The sequence below is a fragment of the Setaria viridis genome, chromosome 6 (assembly GCF_005286985.2).
Source record: "Setaria viridis chromosome 6, Setaria_viridis_v4.0, whole genome shotgun sequence".
NCBI lineage: Eukaryota > Viridiplantae > Streptophyta > Magnoliopsida > Poales > Poaceae > Setaria > Setaria viridis.
Window position 1 is genome coordinate 1,776,675 of NC_048268.2, and position 21,839 is coordinate 1,798,513.

The window sequence follows — 21,839 nt, forward strand, 5'->3', positions numbered from 1 at the left end:
AATTAGGAGGACTAAATATGAGCTAATTATAAAACTAATTACACAGACGGAAGCTAATTCACGAGACGAATCTATTAAGCCTAACTAATCCATCATCAACACATGTTTACTGTAGCATCACGTTATCAAATCATGGAGTGATTAGACTTAATAGATTTGTCTGCAATTAGTTTTGTAATTAATCTATATTTAATACTCCTAATTAGTATCTAAACATCCGATCCGATGTGACAGGAATTTTAGGAGGTTATAAACCCCTAACATTCAACCACTGCTGTTTGTACTGTCACATATCTATAATATTCATTGACGATTTGAGACCTTAAACCCGATACACAAAAGGGCAAGGCCGAGAAATCCCAGGAGACAGAGAAGAAGAGACTCATCTCAGTCAGAGGAACAACCGAACCAGGGCAACGGCAAATCAAAACAGGCAGCAAACCTAAACCATTGCCCAAACAGTGGTTTCGCTGGCAAGATTATGCAGCAGTCGTGGACTGCCAACCTACACTTCAGGTTGATAGTTTGTAGCCGTAAATCATAAGACTACCTCCCTGCACTCGCACATACCATACGAAATAATCAGAGCCCACAAGATAACATAAAACATCTCCAAAGTCAGGATATGATTTCACAGCAGTTAAACTTCCACCATAGCATTCCACATATGCATACAGTTTGCCTGTCTACTCTTACAAGCTCCAACTACTCAGCAGCTGCGGGCTACACTCTGAGCCGGTCCATGAACCATCTCTGACCAGCACAAAGGTTCCACCTCGATTGTATTCATGGATCAATCATCCGCCTACTGACTGAATTTAAATGAATAAATCAGATATCAATGGACCTGAATGCCAAATGAAGCTCCTACTACATATAGGCGTCTGTTATAACGACAGCCATTTCACTTGTCAGTAACTGCAAAGAGTTCCGTTCATGTGCCCAGTGACAGAAGGCAAGTGCAACCTGATAATCAACAGTAGGCGATAACTTCAATATGTATCCTTCAATCACCAGAAGATTTTCTTATTTTTATTTTCAAAAAGATCAGCAGAAGGTTACCAGCAAAATGACGTCACACAGTGAGATGTCAGGCAATGGTGAAACTTTCTAGTGCCAAAGCTTGCAGCATGCACCCTTCTGTTGCGGCTGAGGGGGCTTCTCCTTGATGCAGACGACATCCATGAATGCATCGACCAGTTGGGCGACCAAGCTCGGAGGATCGCCAATGAGGGCATCTACGAAAGCGCCCACGATTCGTCTGTCCTGCGCTGTTGCCTTTAGGCTGAACCAAGTGAGAAATTTTACACGGAAGTCGCTGTCCATGTGTCCTTCGTGCTCCAGCCACCTGATCACCTTCACGCAGTACTCGTACTGCTGCTCCACATAATTCTTGGAGGACGAATCTGGGGTGCCAATAAGCACGTCGGGTTTGCTTGGAGCTTCCGAAGGAGAGGAGTTGGAGCTCGGGAATGGTAAAACTTCAGATGTTGGCGGCAATTGGCTTTCATCATTGTCACTTGCACCATCTAACCTTGCGATCTTAGCCCGCTTAGAATACCGGTCACAGGATAAATTGTTCTCACTTGAATTTGTAGAACCCTTAGGTGAATCATGTTGAATGGCTCTCTGATGATTCTGCAAATTCAAATCCTTTTTCTGATGCTGCACTGAATCCTCTTTGAGGCACACACTCTCAGAATTCTGAGTTGAACACTGGCTGCTGCCTTGGTCCAGGCTCCGTGTAGTGCATTTTGCCTCCTGCTCAGTAAACCCCTGTATGCTGCCAAAAGGCAAAACCTTGAAGAAGTATTCAGTTGAAGGGCTTAGACCAGAAACCAGGCTCCTAGTATTTGGTCTCAGTATGTGGCATGTGGGTTCTGATGAATAGTTGAGAACCTTAGCACTTCGATGCCAAACTTTGCAACCATCAATGTGCTCCTTACCAATGTTATCCTGATATTTCAACACAATAACCAAAGAAAATGGAGTGATCTCATCAAAAAGGATTCGGGGTTGGGGACCTGAAAAAGGTAAAATACCATCTGTTCAGACACGAAGTTGTAGCATGTATCTATTGTAAGGAAATCTTTGATAAAGTACTTTATTTTCCTTTTTTTGGAAACAAACACAACTATATCGAATTGTTCAAGGAAAGCATGCAAATGCAGTTTGAGCAAACAGGGAAGTCAATTATAAGACAAACTTACCTAGGACTTGAGGATTATCATTCAACTCAAACTCCAAGATGTTATCCACTGTGGAGTCTACAATTTCTAATGCACTTGAACAAAGGTTCTGAACTTCAGCGCTACAACTAAGCCGGTTCACAATGCCACGCCCCATGATTGCAGAAACTTGATCCAACGCACCACCAACTTCTTTCTCAAGTGTTTTCACAGCTGAGCTGATTATGCTTGCTATTTCCTTGTAATGTTCAGACCCTTTTACCATTTTATGGCTCAATGACAGCCTCTCACAAAGCATATCAACTCTTCTTGCCTCCCTGGCAATTGCAAGTTGTTTCCGCAGACTCCTGCAGTAGGTAAGAGGTAACAAATATTCAAGGAGTTTCAACAGGCACAAGAGGCATAGGTGACAACAACATTTAGCATTTAAAACATCTTAAGCTTTATTATTACTTTTGTATTTACTAAAAAATTTGTCAAACTCAGCAAAGGAATGAAAAACATATGTTTGATTATGGCAAAAATTACCAAAAAGAAAGCATTGCCCGTTAATACAAACTGTTACGGTAGTTTTGGATGGCCAGACCTAAATAAGAATTAGGTTAACAAGCAGAGTTCATAGTTTCCTTTCTTATAAAACATTATTTTCTAAGGATGTTAACGAATCAAAACAGTCAGAAGGATACCTCATTAGCCAGTTGATCTTCCCGCAGCTAACACAGTAGAAACTACAATCCAACTTGTTGCACCCATTCTTGACAATGCCAGCTTTTTTATTCTTTAGAGCACACTTTAAGTGACAAGAGATACCACATGAACAACCACTGTATGGATTATCGGAGCTGCAAACCAACCATAGGCTAGGATCTTTGTTATCATCATATTTATTGCAAATGCAACAAGAGCAACGCTTGCAATATTTATCGCCTGCATTCCGTATGGCTTGGCATGCAACATTGCTGCACACCACTGTACCAGCTCGAGCCTCTCTGCGCATTGATGAGTCAGGGTTTGCAGTTTTGAGTGAATGCTGTACTTGCTCCTCACATTCTTTCATTTGTGTTTCATCTTTGTTATCCTGCCCTGATAACATAGCCTCTGCATTACCATCCTTGAGTTGTCCACTGTTTCGTGAAACTAATTTCAAGAGATAGGCAATCATCTTAGATTTTGGAACATTGGTGTACTTCCTCTCCTTGCCCAGCTCCACACATATAAGCTCAAGAAGATCCCTGCGGGTCCAGCACTGAAGAATCTCCACGGCACCTTGCGGCCATCTTGCAACTTCGTATACTAGTTGTCTCTTGTCCATCAGGCTCATCCCATTGTGTTTTCCTGGATCCATCACAATTCCTGGACAGAAGAATTATGAGCTCAGCTAAGCAGAATTAAATCGCGTGAGCTGAGTATACAAATACAACAAGAGAACAGTGGTGCAAAAGAACAGAATATACGTGCATAAAAATCAAAGAAATAAAAAGGCATATCCTTCTATCATTTAATATTGACTACAAAGGATCCTTCTTGTGAGGCTACACCATCAACTAACCACAAGCGGTCAAACCATTTGTACTTAAAATCTTAGCCATCAACCCAATGCTTCACCACACCAAAAGTACCTGTATACAGGCAGTTATGCACTTTATACATGATGCTGGCATGTTTGTGCAAGCACATCGTTTGCTTAGGAGCACTGACATGACATGGATAAGTTTAAGTGCGCACTTACTGTTGCAGTGAAATATGTCTCATCATGGAATTTGTTCATTCACTATATAAGGCCCCCACTGTTTGACGACTGAATGGTGTGTGCCCTCAGGCATGTGATGGACTTTTCTGATATAGATCCAACCAAAGTCACCTAATAAACAATTACACTATAACCATTAACTACCTTATAATCAAATGACACATGCAGGCATGACCGAGTATTCACATGCATGCCGGTCAGCTATCCACTAGACCAATCACCAATTTCTAAAATTGTCAAACTGGTATTTCTGTCAAGTTTGATATTCTAAATGATGTTTCTACACATAAATTTTTTGAAGGCTTTAAGGCAATTATGGATCATGGGTGTATTTTTTGCAATTTTCATTATTTTCCTAAGCTAAACCAAAAAGTTTATTCAGGTACAATAATAGAACATAGATATGCAAAAGTGCACCTGCATACCCCGCAGAAACACACAGGAGGAACACCTAGTCACCATTTAACAATGCTAACCAGTTGCATGTTGACACAAAAGTATGGTTTTAGTTTATATAGTTCCTCCAATCCTACTACAATGGATGTAAACCGCTGACCCTTGATGAATGATGATACTTTAAGTGATAAAAAAAGTTGAAATTGGAATTCTCGTTTTGCCTCTTTTATCAGTGCATCAGTTGAGCGATAGTTCTTAACAAATTTTGTCACTGTCTTCAAACAAAAACAAGTGTAAATTTTGTCATTTTCCTTGGTCCAAATTTGGAAAAGAAGCATTAAGCTGACTGTCAGGAAATAAAAATAAAATTATCAGCATGCAGTGATTGTGCCTTCACATGTAGCTTCGCTACACTCTGTAAAAGCAACTTAGAGTAATCTGAAACTTTATTTTAACATCTCAGTAGACAAATGATGCCAGAATATCTAGGGTCCGTGTAAAATTTTGGCCACAAATAAAAAATTGGTGCATTTATATAATTATCTTTGATATATCATACAAACAATTCAAAAAAAGAAAGGACAATAAAGAAATCCAATGAATCTTCATATTCTCACTATTGCTGTATTTACCTACATTTGGACTCAGGTGCACAAAGAAAGCCATTTTACATCATCATTCTGACTTCTATGGAAACAAAGAAAAAAAGAAGAGGAAGTGAAGCTACATTCTCTTCAATTCTTCAATACAGTACATCATGATGCATAGAAAGTTAGTCTACAAAGCCCTCTATATGACAATACCTTCAAAATGTATTAGGTACATCGTTGCCATTTTTATAACTTCACCCAAACAGTTCCGCTATTGTGGAGTCATTGCTTTGAAAGGAACTTCATAAAGTCAGATTTAATTTCACTGGCATAACTAGATATACAGAGTTACAGATTTCCTACACATCCGACATCACACATTACATAAAAGAAAAAACATGATAGGGTCACCAAAACTTGGCATTGCTCAACTATTGCCAACTCATACCTCAACCAGTGATCAAATTGTTGGATATTTCATAACAATCCATAATTACTATTACAGGTCAAAAGTCCATTCCAAGATTGCAACTTAAACCTTCCAGAGTTTCAGGAAATCCTCGAAGATAGTAAGAATCTAATCGCCCAACAGATCGACTATTTCGAATGCTATGCCACAAATGAACATAGCACAGTGCTGATTGAAAAGAATGAAGAGCGGAAAATGAAATCAGATGGATTAGGATTCTCATCACCTTGGGTTGCCACTAGTATTCAGGATCTCCCATCACCTTGGCAACCGTTTAGGATTAGGGATCCTCAACACCGCAACCACTAATGTTTGGGAGGCTTTCACACAACTTGCTACACTGGCAAGAAGCTTCCTTGAGAAGTTTATTCAGGAAAGGAACTCTTATTGCTTCAGCTGCAAAAAGACGTAATCTGTTGGCCAAGTTATATTGCTAGGCGGCTGCGTCTTGGCACCTAGCACCACGAGTGCCAACTAAGAACCCAGGTGTCCGCTTAGCTTGTGTAGGCAACAGGCATATGTGGCATGTATGCATGCAACTGCCACCAGCCTTGAGTTATTCACCTCGCAACGCTCGCGTAATAGCTAAACGACAATTGAATGACTACATAACTGATCTAGGCTCTAGTTTGCTGTGGGTGTGGGCCCTAGCTTGCGTAACATCCATTTTCTAAGTGTTTGGCATTTTCTGTTACCAGAAATATCCACGTTTTGCTAACATTCTTTCTGAAAATTCCAAGTAAAACCCAAACCAAAGTATACCTGTTGTTCTACAACCGTTTGTGATTTCAAATTCTAGATGTATACCTGTACAAAAGTTTAGTTTGTAGCTGCGCCAGCATGTTCCTATGGTTGGAGCAGTTGTACCACATTTCCTAACATTACGGGAAGCAAATCTAGAGACAGATTGATCGGATAATCAGGGAAACGCATCATGTCCCCCCGCAATAATGGAAGCAAGAGCATACCCCGACAGATGTGTTACCACGTGACAGGCATAATTGATCTTGTCAAGAAGCCTTACATTGTACTAACACGCATTATAAGGCAAATAATGGATGCATTAGAAGGCCACCAATACAACGAGCGATGCATGAATGCGCAATAAATGAGCGGCATTCTCCACCGACAGGAGCATAGTTGGGAGCTCACCAGCCAAGCGGAAGCCACACGGGTGAACGAACAATGCCGCTACCTCACTTCAGCTGAACTTGTTGGTTACCTGCAGGGGAACAAACAAAAAGGGGAAACATCACTTAGAGGCCTTGGACACACACGTACACAGCTCGCAGATGGCGGCAACACCCAGCAAACCAACAGTATTGCGTAAAAGGGGTGAATGCCGAGGAGAACGAGGCCCTAATCGAACCCCGGGCGGATGGTGGGCGGATTAGGTTACCGCGCTCCACATCCGCAGCGGAGGTAACCAAATCCAATCCCATCGGCCACGGGTTGCGGGACGCCACCGCCACGCGGAGGGAGATTTGGGCGGGTCTCGATTCGATTGCTGGAACCGAGGAGAGGGGATGGTCGGGAATCGGGGCGGAGCTCACCGGGAAACACGGGCGGGCGGATCTCCCCCGCGCGACGCCATTCCGGGGCCAGCGAGTTGCAGGGGTGGTAGCGGGTGGGGATTGGAGGCGGCGGCGGCGCGGGTGGGAGGAGAAGGAGGAAGAGGAGGGCAGGCGGCGGGCGGCGGGCGTGCTCGGCGGCGCTGCGGGCACGGGCTCGTCCCCCCCTTGGAGTTGGGGAGGGTGCCGTGGTGCGCGAGGCTTTTGAGACGAGACGACGGGGCCACGCCACGCCAAGCCACTGGGGAGAGGGAGCCAAGAGGCGAGAGGCCCAGCAGCCCGTGGTGTGGGGAGGAGGCCGTGGGACCAGGTGTGGTGGGGGCCCACTGCGCAGTAGAAAAGGCAGCACAGGCTGCAGGCTGCACTGCAACAGCGCATCTCGAGGATCGAGCGTACAACGGTACGACGGGCCACGTGTCGGCTATGGGAAACACTCTCTGTGCACTTTTCTTCACACATCCCAGCTGTTACCTGAGGACCTGGGGAATAGAAAATAGAAAATAGTTTGACAAACTAAATGTTTTTTCTAATGTTAGATATTAACATATTTTTTCTATAAAAATTGAATAAAATTAGACAAGTTTGCTTATAATTTGAAAAAGAGTGAATATCTAACTACGCGGAGAGCGTAACTCAGATCACAAGTTTTGTTGTGGTGGAAGTTGCCCATCAAAATTCGAGTCCTAGACTTGATGTTGGTGCTGCATTTTTTTCGGATTTGTTTTGAGATTCAACTTACGTTTTTCTTTTAGTGATAAAAGACGTGCTCGTCGATAGCAAGGCGCTAATGGTAATTTTATCAATATCAAGAATCTACCAGCTTAATCTCTGTGGTAATGTTACATGCGTGTATTCATACGATTGAGTGTCCGTGCGTGTATGTGAGCGTCTAAGGGGGTGTTTGGGAGGCATGTGCTAAATTTTAGCACATGTCACATCGGATGTTTGGACACTAATTAGGAGTATTATACATAATCTAATTACAAAACTAATTGCACAACCCCTAGGCTAAATCGCGAGACGAATCTATTAAGCCTAATTAGTTCATGATTTGACAATGTGGTGCTACAGTAACCATTCGCTAATGATGGATTAATTAGGCTTAATAGATTCGTCTCGCGATTTAGCCTAGGGGTTGTGCAATTAGTTTTATAATTAGACTATGTTTAATACTCCTAATTAGTGTCCAAACATCCGATGTGAGGTGCTAAAATTTAGCACCTGCTATCCAAACACCCCTACCTGTGTTTCGAAAAAAATAAAGAGTATAATCCCACGGAGGATAGGTTTCCAACATAGCTGTCACATTTTTAAGACTATCGTTTGCCACCCATGATTTTAAAAGTTTCATCAACCCATCTTCTTTTAGTCGGTCTCAGTGTATGATTTTATCATAATGTTACTAAAACTGCCATATCATCTTTTCGATAAAATGAAACTGTCAATTTCATCGTTTCATTGCACATTTCATAGACAGCCTGTAGCATTTTAATTTTTGCGTGGACTTATGCTCAAATGTGTCTTGCGATGAAACTATAACATCCTCAGTGCAAGTTTCGTTGGGTTTCATAATTAGGTTGCCAAGTCAGTAAAACTGCTTATGTGGCATAGAATTTAAGGACACATTCAACAGTTTAGACAATTGCTATCTATTTGACTTGCCAAGTCACGTAAAGACAACAATACATACAGTTTGTCCAGTGGATTGTCTATATGGCCGTCTGCGAACTATTCAATGCATGCATACATCCATGATCAAGCATAATTAATATCTATGTGCACGTTGCTTTTTGGATACAAACGAGATCACCGTATGTTTCAGGTCTAAAAACGTCAACTTGGAAAAGATGGAGTGCGTCAACACAGTATAGCTCTTCCAGGTCTTGCTTGACTGAAATGCTACTGACCAACCGAGAGAATGATTTCACGTGACTTCAGTTTGTTTGTGCATACGGATCAAAATGTTGGCCTTCCCGAGCTTAACTGATCCTACTGCTGATCGCTGACCCGCTGAAAGTTCCCCTCTCTATTAGCTTAAGGGGGTGTTTGGGAGACAGGGGCTAAACTTTAGCCCTGTCACGGATGTTCGGATGCTAATTAGGAGAACTAAACATGAGCTAATTACAAAACTAATAGCAGAATCCCTAGACTAAATCGCAAGATGAATCTATTAAGCCTAATTAATCACATTAGCGAATGGTTACTGTAGCACAACATTATCAAATCATGAACTAATTAGGTTTAATAGATTCGTCTTGCGATTTAACCTAGGGGTTGTGCAATTAGTTTTTGTAATTAATCTATATTTAATACTTCTAATTAGTGTCAAACATCCGATGTAGGGATTAAAGTTTAACCTGTCTTCCAAACGCCCCCTAAACAGGAGAACCAGGTCACGGATGGATGGAACGACGCTAAGAAATTGAACTGCACCTCTTGCCGACAACGCCGATGCGTACAACGCCGCTGCGCCGCCGTCTCGTACCTCGGAGCACGAGCGCATGCTGTCGTCTCGCGAGACGACGGCTCTCATCTCTCTCCTCGTTAGTGACAGTCCACGTCGGATGAAATTGCACCGCTGGCAGTATATGGACGGCAAGTGTCTATCCTTTATATGTGTCCTAATATCCATGAAACCCTTCGTGACATGAGATTGGCCTTAGTTCCCATCTGTTTCAACATATTCTATGGCACGTTTAGGGCACCCAACTGATCCATCGTATTTATACGGAGAGCCTTCACCAACGGCTTTGATGAGTCACGGTTATTTGTATTCATCTTCTTGAGCGAAACTTTGTTAACCACCGCTTGTTTCACGAGCCTACCGGATCCCCGAGCAACCCGGGCGATTTGCGACTCATTCATCAGCTCCGGGTTTGTGCTGTCGAGCTCCTTACCATCATCGAACCCGTGATCGTCATGCACTGCATTTTTTTTTTACCTTGCCTTCATTCCTCTTCTCCTTTCGATAAACTGGGCGCTACTAAACCCAGGTATCGTAGAAAAGAGCTGCCCGAGGGGACCCAGGCTCTGGAAACTCTGAAGCAACTGCTACATAAGCCTCAGGGTCAGTTTGCACTGCACTAGAAATAATTTATGACGTCACATCGAAATTAGCGTGCTCACGGGCGGAACTAGCACCCGCCACCACAAAGGTAATTGGGACTGCCGGGCTAGTACCCGCTAGAACAGATAGCTCTGTGCTGGCGGGCTACCTAAGCGCCGCCAGCACAAATGCCCCCTACATCTCCTCATATCTCCTCATATCTTATCTCTACAGGAGCATACCTATCCTTACCTCCTCAAATCTCCAACTCCAGGTGGCGGGCGACGGGCGACTGCGGGCGCTGACGGGAGCGCAGCGGGCGTGGGAGCAGCGAAAGTGGGAGCACTCGACGGCAGCCGGCCGGCAGGAGGGCAGGCGGCTAGCGATGGGGACGAGCGACGGGCGGGGACGGGAGTGGCGAGTAGGCCTTTTTTTATTTTCCCAAAAATATCTGTGTTGGTGGGTGATGTAACCACCCGCCAGCGCAGAAAGCCTCTGTGCTGGCGGGTGGCTAACGTCGCCCGCTAGAGTGGTCTATGGTGGCGAGCGAGTACCCACCAACACTGACGCCATTTGTGCTGGCTCAAGGTTACTGGTGGGTGCTTGACCCACCAGCATAGAACCTATTTAGCCGCCAATACAAATCTTTTGTGGCCTAGTGTTGGTAGGGCTCCAGCTCCTCCTAAAAGGAACCGGAGCCGGAGGAACTACTTTTTTTTTCTCCGGCTTCTCCATATAAAATGGCTCTAGCTCCGACTCCTCTAGTGCTCTAGAGGTGGAACCGTTTTTGACCAAACTGCTTAGTAGGACTTCAGCTGAAGCCGCAGGAGAAGTCGGAGCTGGAGTCCTGCCAAACTGACCCTTGTAGTGAAACCTCCCGTTAAATCCGGTTGTTGATCGGCAAACGTAGCATCATGATCTTTTCCATCAAGCTGGCAAGTCTCCCGTTCCTAACAGGCATCTAATAACAAACGGCTTCACGTCGAAAACCTCAAAAGATTGAATACGCTCTCCGGTGCCAACAAAAATGACGGGGCCCCTCGCAGTCGTACGTAGAGGGACGGCCATTTAAAAATGGGATTTGAATGTTTCTAAATTCATCACTTCAAAATGAGTGGAGCTAGTGGAAAGTATATATATCACGCATAGTTTGTGCCGGCCTCTTTTATCTTCACAGCGATATTGCCCCCTCTGTCTATGGTTATATGTTTGGGATCGCATCGCGTTGTCAACGATTGTAAAAGTGAAAATAATCCCACCCAACGGTTCGAGTCTGACATGCAAAATCGCTTTAGGGGGTGTTTGGATACGAGGTGTTAAATTTTAACAGTGTCACATCGAATGTTCAAATGCTAATTAGAAGAACTAAACATGAGCTAATTATAAAACTAATTGCAGAACCCTATGCTAATTTCCGAGACGAATCTATTAAGCCTAATTAATCCATCATTAGCAAATGGTTACTGTAGCACCACATTGTCAAATCATGAGCTAATTAGGCTTAATAGATTCGTCTCGCGAATTACACTCCATCTGTGCAATTAGTTTTGTAATTAGCCTATATTTAATACTCCTAATTAGCATCCAAACATTCGATGTGACGGATGTTAAACTTTAACATGATGGAGCCAAACAGGCCCTTAGTAGCAACGCTAAGGTCCTATTTGGAGACAAGAACCCTGTCACATCGAATTGCTTTAGTAGCAACGCTAAGGTCGCGTTTGGAGATAAGATTCCTGTCACATCGAATGTTTAGATACTAATTAGGAGTATTAAATATAGATTAATTAGAAAACCAATTGCATAAATGAAGGCTAATTCGCGAGATGAATCTATTAAGCCTAATTAATCCATGATTTGACCATATGATGCTACAGTAAATATGTGTTAACCATGGATTAATTAGGCTTAATAGATTTATCTCGTGAATTAGCCTTCATTTATGCAATTGATTTTGTAATTAACCTATATTTATACTCCTAATTAGTATCTAAATATTCGACGTGACAGGGACTAAAGTTTAGTTCACCAAGCATCCTCTAGATTCCGCGCAATATAATGCCCCTCTCACGTCTACGAGATACCTTCCACGAGCAACTCTTATCTACAACATCTCTTTCCTATCATCCCTTTCTCTCTTTTAGCCTAACACATGATAATCACTTTATTACCATTGTCCTATTTACTTATTCACGTACAGAGTAATGATTTCAGTACCAAAACCATTCGATGGCTATCTTTCATCTAGTCTCTACCACGGGTCCACCGTGGGTTAATCCTTATCCATCCTATCCTAAAGTTCCAGGACTCAACTAAAATTTAGTGCCTCTTTTACAAGCTAAATGTCAACTAACTAAACTTTAGCTAGGAATGTTTTGATCCACCATCTAAATGATTGCTGAAGAGATGTTTGTGTATCCTACCCCTTCCTCCCACACCATCAATCTTCTGTCTTTTAGCAGGTTTCCGAGAAAAGTGGATGAAAAATTCGGTCTTTTACCAGTTTAGTTGAGTTAAACTGGATTCAACCAGCTAAAATCCTTTAGGTGCAAATTTACCGTGTGTTTGGTTACTGGGTCGGAACGGGTCGGACCCCCTTCGTCCCACGTTTGGTTCAAAAGAGAACTGGGTTGGGTCGAACCCACATGGGAATATTCCCATTAGATCCGGGTCCAAGGGATTCCTCCAAAACCAACGGATCATTTCGACCCAGATCTTCTCACGCGTCTCCTCTCACCGCACCTCCTCTCACCCCCGAGCCCAACGCCAGAGCACCGCCCGGCTCCAACCCCGCCGCCCTGACCTCCTCCGCCGGCGCCCCCATCCGCCGCCTCACCCACCATCGCCGCCGCCCGTAGCATACGCCGCGCCAGCCCCCATCCACCGCCCGCTCTTCCCCTCACCTTCTCCCTTCATCTCGCCGCCGCCGCCCCTGAAAATCGGGATGGCCTGCCCTCTGCCGCCCCTGACCGTCGCCGCCCTTCAGATCCGCCTCCGGCCGTGACGTCCGCCGCGCCCGTGACGTCCGCCGCCGCGCCCTGACGTCCTCAGCCGCCGCCGTCCCTGAGATCCACCGCCGGGGACTGATCCGCTCCGCCGCCCCTCAGATCCGCCCCCGACCCCTTCAGCCGCCGCGCCCCCGACCCCTTCCGCCGCCGCGCCCCCGTCCCCTTCCGGCGCCGCCCCAAGCTAGGTCCGGAGCGGTCACGGGCTGCCGCCCCTCCGATGCGGCTCCGCCCCTGACCGGCGCCGCTCCCCTGGCGTCCTTGGCGGGCGGCGGCCCGTGACCGGCGCCGGTCCCCTGTCCTCCGTGGTGGCCGGCGGTCCCTGACCGGCGCCCCCTGACCGGCGCCGTCCGCTGCCGTCCGTGGCGTGCGGCGGCCCGTGACGGGCGCCGTGTTCTGGCCTCCGTGGCGGGAGGCCCCCTGACCGCCGCCGCCCCTGACCGGCGCCCCCTGACCGGCGCCGTCCGCTGCCGTCCGTGGCGTGCGGCGGCCCGTGACGGGCGCCGTGTTCTGGCCTCCGTGGCGGGAGGCCCCCTGACCGACGCCGCCCCTGACCGACGCCGCCGCGCCCCTAGCTTGCTGCCGCCCCTGTGAAGCTTCGCCACCGGAGCCAAGCGCCAGATCTGCCAAGCGTCGCCGCCCGTACCATCCGCCGGCGCCGCGTCTCCTTCTCTCAAAGGTTGAAACCGTACACCACCATGTTTATGTTGGTTCATATTTATTGAATTCACTTGAATGGTACTGGTTGATAGTATTATGGATTGAATTGAATAAATAGTCCAGTAGCATGACATCCTGGTTCAATTGCCTCTAAGAACAAGTGTTTCTTTTATTGTTGTATTGTAGATGGATAAGAGGACCAAGATTGTAACTTGTGCTACTGCTGCATACATGTTGTTGTCAATGATGGCGGTGATTATTCAATCTAGAAAACGTAAACGATGTGCCAGAAGGGTTGGTATTACCTATGGGCCTATGGAGGCAAGGGATAGGATGAGAGTAGATTATCTAAATAATAAAATTTGGAAGGATGACACAACTTGCTTGAACATGTTAAGACTGAATAGAGGCAAGTTTTTTCGATTTTGCAATCTTTTTAGAGAACGTGGTTTGCTTCAAGATACATGTCACTTGTGTGTTGAGCAGCAGGTGGGTATGTTTCTAAATATAGTGGGACATAACCTTAGGAATAGGTTAGTTGGAACTAATTTTGATAGATCGGGGGAAACAGTTAGCCGCTATTTCAACAAAGTACTCCGTGCTATTGGAGAGCTGCGAGGGGAACTAATTAGGCCCCCGTCTTTGGACACTCCAAGCAAAATTGCAGGGGACAACAGATGGGATCCTTACTTTAAGGTGTGAGGCTTATCCCTGTTTTGTTTTGACTTTTCTATTAATCTAACATCATATGGTCCCTAATTTTTACCTTTTTGAAAAAATTAGGACTGTATTGGAGCTATTGATGGTACTCATGTAAGAGCATCTGTTCCTAAGAATATTGAGCATGCCTTTCGCGGTAGGAAATCCTTTTGCACACAAAATGTAATGGCAGCTGTAGATTTTGATCTACAGTTCACCTATGTGTTGGCTGGTTGGGAAGGGGCTGCACATGATGCTCTAGTTTTACGTGATGCTTTAGAACGTGAGAATGGCCTTCGTGTCCCACAAGGTAATAGAGTAGTAAACTCTCAACTTTTATATACACATTTCAGTCTATAGTATTATGACCAAACTGTATATCAAATGATAGGAAAATTCTACCTAGTCGATGCTGGATATGGAGCCAAATCAGGATTTTTGCCCCCCTTTCGTGGAGTTCGGTACCACTTAAACGAATGGGGAAGTAATCCAGTGCAAAATGAGAAGGAATTGTTCAACCTTAGGCACTCATCACTACGTGTCACAGTAGAGAGAGCATTTGGGGCACTAAAGAGGAGATTCAAAATTCTTGATGATGCTACACCATTCTTTCCTTTTCCAACACAAGTAGATATTGTTTGTGCTTGTTGCATTATTCACAATTGGGTCATACAAGATGGGCGTGATGAGTTCTTCACAGAGGATACTAATTGGGCAAGCTACAACCATGCTTCCACACGCATTGGCCAAGCACATGAGCATGCTGCCATGGTTAATTTCAGGCAGCAAATAGCAGATCAGATGTGGGCAGACCGTCAAAACAACAATGTTAACTAATATTTGTATCAAACTTGAATTTCTTTCGGTTGTATAACATATTAAACCTTTCTTTGTTGATGTTGAATAATATTTGTATGAACATGTTGCTTGCTGAATTTTATGTAATTTGTGATGGTAATGTGTATTTTGGCTACATGTTGGTGCTGATTTTGTATTGGTCATAATGTACATTGTGGATACATGTTGGTGCTGTTTTTGAACTGGTGATAATATACATTGTGGATACATCTTGGTGCTGATTTTGGGTACATAGTAGTGCTGATTGTGTTTTTGTGTGGCAGAACCATGGAGGAAGTAGCTGAAGGGTGTGGTGGGACTAGTGGGCATGCTACGTGGACATCAGCAATGTCTGCTTTAATGCTCTCTCACCTAAATGATTTGGTGGCTGTTGGTTTGAAGACATCAAAGGGATTTAAGAAGTACCTTTTTAATGGTTGTGCTAGGGTTATCAATGAGAAGTTCACCACAAGGATCACTGGTGAGCAAGTTAAGAATCATTTGAAAACATGGCAGAAAAGGTATGCAAAGATAAATAGATTGAAGAAGTTGAGTGGTGCCCTCTTTGATGAAGAAAACTGCATGATTACACTAGATGAGGAGCACTACAACGGCCATGTCCAGGTAACCTTACTGTCTTTTGCTTAGTTCTTGATTCATTGACAAGTGTTAGATTATATTAACATATTTTTCCATCTTGTCTAGGATCACAAGTCTGATGCTGAGTACTTGAACAAGCCCCTCTTGCACTATAGAGAGATAACGGCAATATTTGGCAATACAATGGCTACTGGAAATTTTGCAAAGGACTCAAGTGCACCTCTAGGTAGAGAGGATGATGAGGGTGAAAGTCAAGAAGAGGGGGATAAGGTTACTGGGCATGGTCCAAGTGAGGGGCATACCACTCAAGGGGCAACGTCTTCTGCTAGTAGACCTAGTAAGAAGTCCAAGATAGCTGAAATGGAAGAGGATGGGCTGGTTGCCGCCTTCAAAAGTGTAGGTGAGAACCTTGCCGCTGCCATAAAAATGGTAGCTAAACCTGATAAGCTGCCACCTGACCTATTTGATGTCTTGAACCAACTTCCTGGTTTTAATTCAGCACATATATCTTTCTACTATGCTCATTTGGTGAGCAATCCTCACATTGGCAAAGCTTTCTATAACTTGCCATTCGAGCACAAGTTAAATTGGGTCACAATGTTCATCGCTGAGAAGTTCCCTGGAATGTAAGAGTGATTTGAATGAGTAGGATGTTTCTTTTGTTAAAACTTGATCATGAATTAGTGTCTAAGCTCTGAATTTATATTATGTAAGCTTCAACTTGATGGCTGATATTGTATTGCCTTGAACTTGGTATATGTAAGGCTTGAACTGGCCATTGACGTTGCTCAAGATTGATGAACTTTTGGTGTATGTATGTAAGGCTTGAACTTGGTATATGTTGTTATTTTCATCCATCATTTGGAATATCTTTCTTCTTTTCAGATGATTTATATCCTATGTGTTTATAAGCAGAAAGCAAATGAGCATCAAATCCTATTAAGAAGCCCCTAATATTATATTATTTTTAAATTAAGCAGTACCATGTATTAAAATTAACGGCAATTTTTCACAAGAGAATAACAGTGCTAGAATGTGAGCAGTAGCAGGTTGATGTCTATATTGTTGATGAATTGGTATGGCAGCTAGGGTAATCTCACCAAGAAGGTGAGCATATTCATTGTCAAACCCTCATCCTCCAACCAAACAAGAGATGGAACCACTCCAACCCACTTTATCCCATAATCAAACAAAAAACTGGGTCCAACCCATCCCTGCAACCAAACAAGAACTGGGTTCACTCCAACCCAGAAAACTGGGTTGGCTCCAACCCAACCCGCATGGTCCCAAAACCAAACGCACCCTTAGCTGATCAAATAGGCCTAAAAAGTTATCATCGTGAAGTAATAATATTTTTTTCTTTCCGGAAACAAAGAAAGCAGGAAACAAAGAAAGCAGAGTGGAAACTAGAGACGGGAAAAAGCGGCTTGTTGGTGGAAATAAGCGAGAATCCTACCAAATATTTTGTTTATTTCCACTTCGTTTATACGGTAATTCTCACTTATACGAGCCGCCTGTAGATTCTCGCGGTGTTTGGATCCTGGAGTTAAAGTTTAGTCCATGTCACATTGGATATTCGGATGCTAATTAGAAGGACTAAATATGAGCTAATTATAAAATTAATTGCAGAACCCCTAGGCTAAATCGCGAGACGAATCTATTAAGCCTAATTAATCCATCATTAATGAATGTTTACTGTAGCACCATATTATCAAATCATGGACTAATTAGGCTTAATAGATTCGTCTCGTGATTTAGCCTAGGGGTTGTGAAATTGGTTTTGTAATTAGTTTATGTTTAATAATTAATGTCCAAATATTCAAGGTGACGTAGTGCCCTCGTACCAGCGTGGCTGTATCAAACAGGTCGCTCGATGGTGGCCCACTAGCCCCGCTGCTCCCTACGGAGTACGGCCGCCTCCCTCCGCTCCGGTGACGGGATCCCTCTGACGTCACGTCGCCATTTGGTCATTGACGTGCGGGCCCGCAAGAGATGGCTCCACCTATCAGCGTAAGTCACCGTGTGGCGCGCGCGTCACTGGAACCGCTTCCCCAGCCCGCCGCCCCGCGCCGCCGCTTCCGCCTTCCTCGGCGTCCTCGTGCTGCTCCGCCGAACGCATCGGGGAGGAGGGAGAAGCTACGGATCTTTAGTAAGGATGGGGAAGCAGTCGTCGCTGGTGGCGGGCGAGTCGTAGCGGCTGACGCAACCTGCAACCTCGCTTTGCCTGCGGGAGCCCAGCGAGAAGCGCGGAGGCGGCGGCTCAGTCCTCGCCGCCTCCGCGGACTCGGCTCGCGCGGAACGGGGATGCGCCGGAGGCTGAGATGACAGGCTGGTGGCGGCCAGCTGCAGCGCGGGGAGAACGCGGCCAGCGCGACAGGGCGCAGCGGAGCGGTCTTGTCAGCGGCAACCGGGCTCTGTCGTTGCGGCCTGCTAGGCCTGTCTGATTGCTGGTTTGCAGGTAGACAATCTGACCTTGAAACTATCTCTTTGGTGAAAACTTTAAACCTTGTAGGGGTGCGGCCTCATCCTTTTTATCTGCTTACCGAATTTCCGATGCTGGTCCGCTTGCGTAATGTCATATGGTACTCAATCATCTGCTCACCCGAATTGAGATTCACAGAGGCCTCATTATTCTGAGAAGCATGAGGTACCAGCTCACCAGGCTACCATATCCTTGTTAATCACCGAAAACCACGCAAGAAAATCTGCAAACACTTATGCGGCAGTAGTCCCTTTAGTTTCCCATTTTGTTGTTAAACTGATAAATTTGCTGCATTTCAATTTCCGAAGTGCAGCTCTGAGCATGCTTGTAGAGAAATACCGCACACCCTAACCAGGGGGGTGGCCTTCATTATATAGCCTAATAGGCTAGGGTTACAGTATACAAGGCCTATGGGCCGTACGCCCAATATGGGCTGTTACAATACATTCTAACACCCTCCCTCAGTCTAAGCGGGAGTGTCACGAACACAAAGACTGGACCTAAAATCAGTGAACAACTGTACAGGTAACCCTTTGGTCATAATGTCCGCGAACTGATGAGATGATGGAACATGGAGCACCCGAACCTGTCCCAAAGCAACCTTCTCACGGACGAAGTGAATATCTATCTCAATATGCTTCGTGCGACGATGATGAACTGGATTGGCGGTCATGTAGACAGCACTGACATTGTCACAGTAGACAACCGTCGCCGAAGAGATGGGTACGTGGAGCTCCTGGAGTAACTGACGAAGCCAACAAGTCTCAGCCACAGCGTGCGCAACAGCACGATACTCAGCCTCCGCACTCGAACGAGAAACCGTAGTTTGTCGTTTGGAGGACCAAGAGACTAAGTTGTCGCCAAGGAAGACACAGTAGCCTGAAGTGGAGCGCCGAGAGTCGGGACAACCAGCCCAATCAGCATCGGAATAGGCGGACAAGCTGGTGATGCTACCTGTGCCGATGTGAAGCCCGGTGGAGAGGGTGCCCTTGATGTACCGCAGTACACGCTTGAGCAGCGCAAGATGAGGCGCGCGCGGGTCGTGCATGAAGAGGCAAACCTGCTGTACTGCATAAGCGAGGTCCGGACGAGTCAGCGTGAGATACTGTAGCGCACCGGCGAGGCTGCGGTACTGAGTGGCATCTGCCACCGGTGCGCCGTCTGTAGCAGAAAGCTTGGCATGAGTGTCAACAGGAGTCGCCGTGGATTGGCACTCAGCCATGCCGGCGCGCTGGAGCAGATCCACAGCGTACTGGCGCTGCGACAGGAAGAGGCCGGTAGCAGAACGCGTGACAGAGATCCCGAGGAAGTGATGAAGATCCCCGAGATCTGTCATGGCGAACTCGGAGTGAAGGAGCTCGGTGATGCGACGAAGAAGCGGGGTCGACGAGGCTGTCAGAATGATGTCGTCGACGTAGAGCAGTAAGTAGGCGATGTCGGCACCCGCTTGGTAAACAAAGAGTGACGTGTCGGAGGTCGAAGCAGTGAAGCCGGACCACTGAATGAAGCCGGAGAACCGCTGGTGCCACGCCCTGGGCGCCTGCTTGAGTCCATACAAGGACTTTTGCAGGAGACAGACGTGGTCGGGAGCTGCCGGGTCGACGAAGCCGGGCGGCTGCTGGCAGTAGACGGTCTCGTTCAGATGGCCGTGAAGAAAGGCGTTCTTCACGTCCAGCTGATGTATCGGCCAGGAGCGAGAGGCGGCGATGCTGAGGACGACCCGGATGGTGGCCGGTTTGACAACCGGACTGAACGTCTCGTCGTAGTCGATGCCGTACCGCTGCGAGAAGCCACGAACAACCCATCTGGCTTTATGACGAGCCAGAGAGCCGTCAGCATGATACTTGTGCTTGAAGACCCACTTCCCGGTAATGACGTTGGCACGAGGCGGTCGAGGAACAAGACGCCAGGTGCCATTGTCCACAAGCGCCTTGTATTCTTCGGTCATTGCCGCGCGCCAATTAGCATCGGCAAGCGCGACACGGGTGTTGCCTGGCAGCGGAGAAGCCAGGGCGGAGGTCGAGGCGGTGAAGCCATACCGCTGCATGGGCGGCGGCAGTGAACCCGTCCGGGAACGAGTCTCCCGCACAAGAGGCTCTGGAGCCTGGGGCGCCGCTGCCTACGGCACTGGAGCCGAGGGCACCTGCGGCTGCTGCTGGTCCGTCGGCGGCGCCGGCTGAGGAGTCGGTGGTGGACGCGGATGACGAGTGTAGTGGATGCCGAACCGCTGCCGATCAGCTGCAACGGCGGGGGCACCTGCCGGCGTAGGAGAAGCCGAGGAGGTAGGCGGGTCCGGCCGGGGCGCCTGGGGCATCCTGTAGGCAGCACCATGCCACAGGATGGCAGGGTCCAGCCCGACGGGGTCGCCAGCATCGTCTGTTGCAGACGAGGCAGGCGCAACCGAGGCCCGCGAGTGTCGAACGTCTGAGGTAGACGGGGCAGGCGCGGGAAGTATATCCTGTATCAAAAAGTCAAGAGAATCCGGTTGGGGCTTGGAAGCCGCAAACGGAAAGTGAGTCTCATCAAAAACAACGTGGCGAGAGATGATGATCTTGCGAGTAGAAAGATCAAGACACCGGTAGCCCTTCTGGGAAGGAGGGTAACCGAGGAAGACACACGCTGCTGAGCGAGGAGATAGTTTATGGGAAGTCGTGGAACTAAGGTTCGGATAGCACAGGCAACCGAAAACGCGAAGGATGGAGTAATCTGGCATTTTGCGGTGAAGGAGATGATAGGGAATACCATTATGTATGGATGATGACGGCCGCCGGTTGATTAGAAACACAGCGGTGGAAAGAGCTTCGACCCAATAGGATGGAGGCATGGCGGCATGAAACAGAAGCGTGCGAACAGCATTGTTCAGTGTGCGAAGCATCCGCTCAGCTTTGCCGTTTTGGGCGGATGTGTAGGGGCACGAGGTGCGAAGCAGGATGCCGCGGCTAGCTAGGAAGGTAGCGGTGGCATTGTTGATGAACTCGGTGCCATTATCTGCCTGAAAACAGCGCACAGGAAAACTGAACTGTGTGTGAGCGTAAGCAACAAACTGGACAAGATGGTCATGAACTTCTGATTTATGGCGAAGAGGAAAGATCCAACAATAATGTGTATAATCATCAACTATGACAAGATAAAATTTATAGCCAGAAATACTCAAAACTGGAGAGGTCCAGACATCACAGTGAACAAGTTCAAAGGGAGCTGATGTACTAGAAACCGAACTAGCGAATGGCAGCCTAGTGTGCTTGCCAAGCTGGCAGGCATGACAAATGTGGCGAGCTGCTTTATTACACTGGATAGCTGAGAGCTTAGTTAGAGCGTTGACGACGGCAGGTGAAGGATGACCAAGGCGGGAGTGCCATAACTCCGGGGAGACGATGGCGACATGGCAGCGAGGTGGCATGTGATGTGGAATGGTGTAGAGATCCCCATTGCTATTGCACCGAAGAAGGACCGTCTTGGTCTGCAGATCCTTAACAGAAAAACCATAGGCGTCAAACTCAATGGAACAGTTATTGTCGCGAGTAAGCTGTCGAACAGATAACAGA

General features: G+C 46.5%; 3 protein-coding genes across 5 annotated transcripts; 2 read left to right on the forward strand and 1 right to left on the reverse strand.

Annotated features, from left to right (window-relative positions):
* Window positions 1-597: 597 nt before the first annotated feature.
* On the reverse strand, window positions 598-7,182 carry LOC117860549 (VIN3-like protein 2). Of its 3 annotated transcripts, none has more exons than XM_034743865.2 (7): window positions 6,948-7,182; window positions 6,547-6,616; window positions 3,919-4,050; window positions 2,876-3,542; window positions 2,211-2,536; window positions 1,063-2,024; window positions 598-966 (listed from the first exon to the last, which is right to left on the reverse strand). In XM_034743865.2, exons 4-6 carry the CDS (start codon window positions 3,532-3,534, stop codon window positions 1,111-1,113), a joined length of 1,899 nt encoding a protein of 632 aa, XP_034599756.1. In that variant the 5' UTR covers window positions 3,535-3,542; window positions 3,919-4,050; window positions 6,547-6,616; window positions 6,948-7,182; the 3' UTR covers window positions 598-966; window positions 1,063-1,110. The 3 variants fall into 3 exon arrangements, with proteins under 3 accessions (XP_034599756.1, XP_034599755.1, XP_034599754.1); XM_034743864.2 differs by lacking the exon at window positions 3,919-4,050 and adding an exon at window positions 5,621-5,790; XM_034743863.2 differs by lacking the exon at window positions 3,919-4,050.
* Window positions 7,183-13,789: 6,607 nt separating this feature from the next.
* On the forward strand, window positions 13,790-15,212 carry LOC140223104 (protein ALP1-like). The gene is made up of 3 exons (XM_072294559.1): window positions 13,790-14,372; window positions 14,460-14,685; window positions 14,767-15,212. Exons 1-3 carry the CDS (start codon window positions 13,863-13,865, stop codon window positions 15,210-15,212), a joined length of 1,182 nt encoding a protein of 393 aa, XP_072150660.1. The 5' UTR covers window positions 13,790-13,862.
* A 288-nt stretch (window positions 15,213-15,500) lies between these two features.
* LOC117859616 (uncharacterized) lies at window positions 15,501-16,442 on the forward strand. Its single transcript, XM_034742757.2, has 2 exons — window positions 15,501-15,836; window positions 15,918-16,442. The coding sequence occupies exons 1-2, from the start codon at window positions 15,501-15,503 to the stop codon at window positions 16,440-16,442; spliced, it is 861 nt and encodes a 286-aa protein (XP_034598648.2).
* Window positions 16,443-21,839: the final 5,397 nt, after the last annotated feature.

Coding starts and splice junctions, on each gene's coding strand:
- LOC140223104 (XM_072294559.1), top strand. CDS start 13,863: ATGGATAAGAGGACCAAGATTGTAACTTGTGCTACTGCTGCATACATG. Junction 14,373..14,459: donor GATGGGATCCTTACTTTAAG/GTGTGAGGCTTA, acceptor TGAAAAAATTAG/GACTGTATTGGAGCTATTGA. Junction 14,686..14,766: donor TGGCCTTCGTGTCCCACAAG/GTAATAGAGTAG, acceptor ATCAAATGATAG/GAAAATTCTACCTAGTCGAT.
- LOC117860549 (XM_034743863.2), bottom strand. CDS start 3,534: ATGGATCCAGGAAAACACAATGGGATGAGCCTGATGGACAAGAGACAA. Junction 2,537..2,875: donor AAGATCAACTGGCTAATGAG/GTATCCTTCTGA, acceptor TACCTACTGCAG/GAGTCTGCGGAAACAACTTG. Junction 2,025..2,210: donor TGATAATCCTCAAGTCCTAG/GTAAGTTTGTCT, acceptor TACCTTTTTCAG/GTCCCCAACCCCGAATCCTT.
- LOC117859616 (XM_034742757.2), top strand. CDS start 15,501: ATGGAGGAAGTAGCTGAAGGGTGTGGTGGGACTAGTGGGCATGCTACG. Junction 15,837..15,917: donor ACTACAACGGCCATGTCCAG/GTAACCTTACTG, acceptor CATCTTGTCTAG/GATCACAAGTCTGATGCTGA.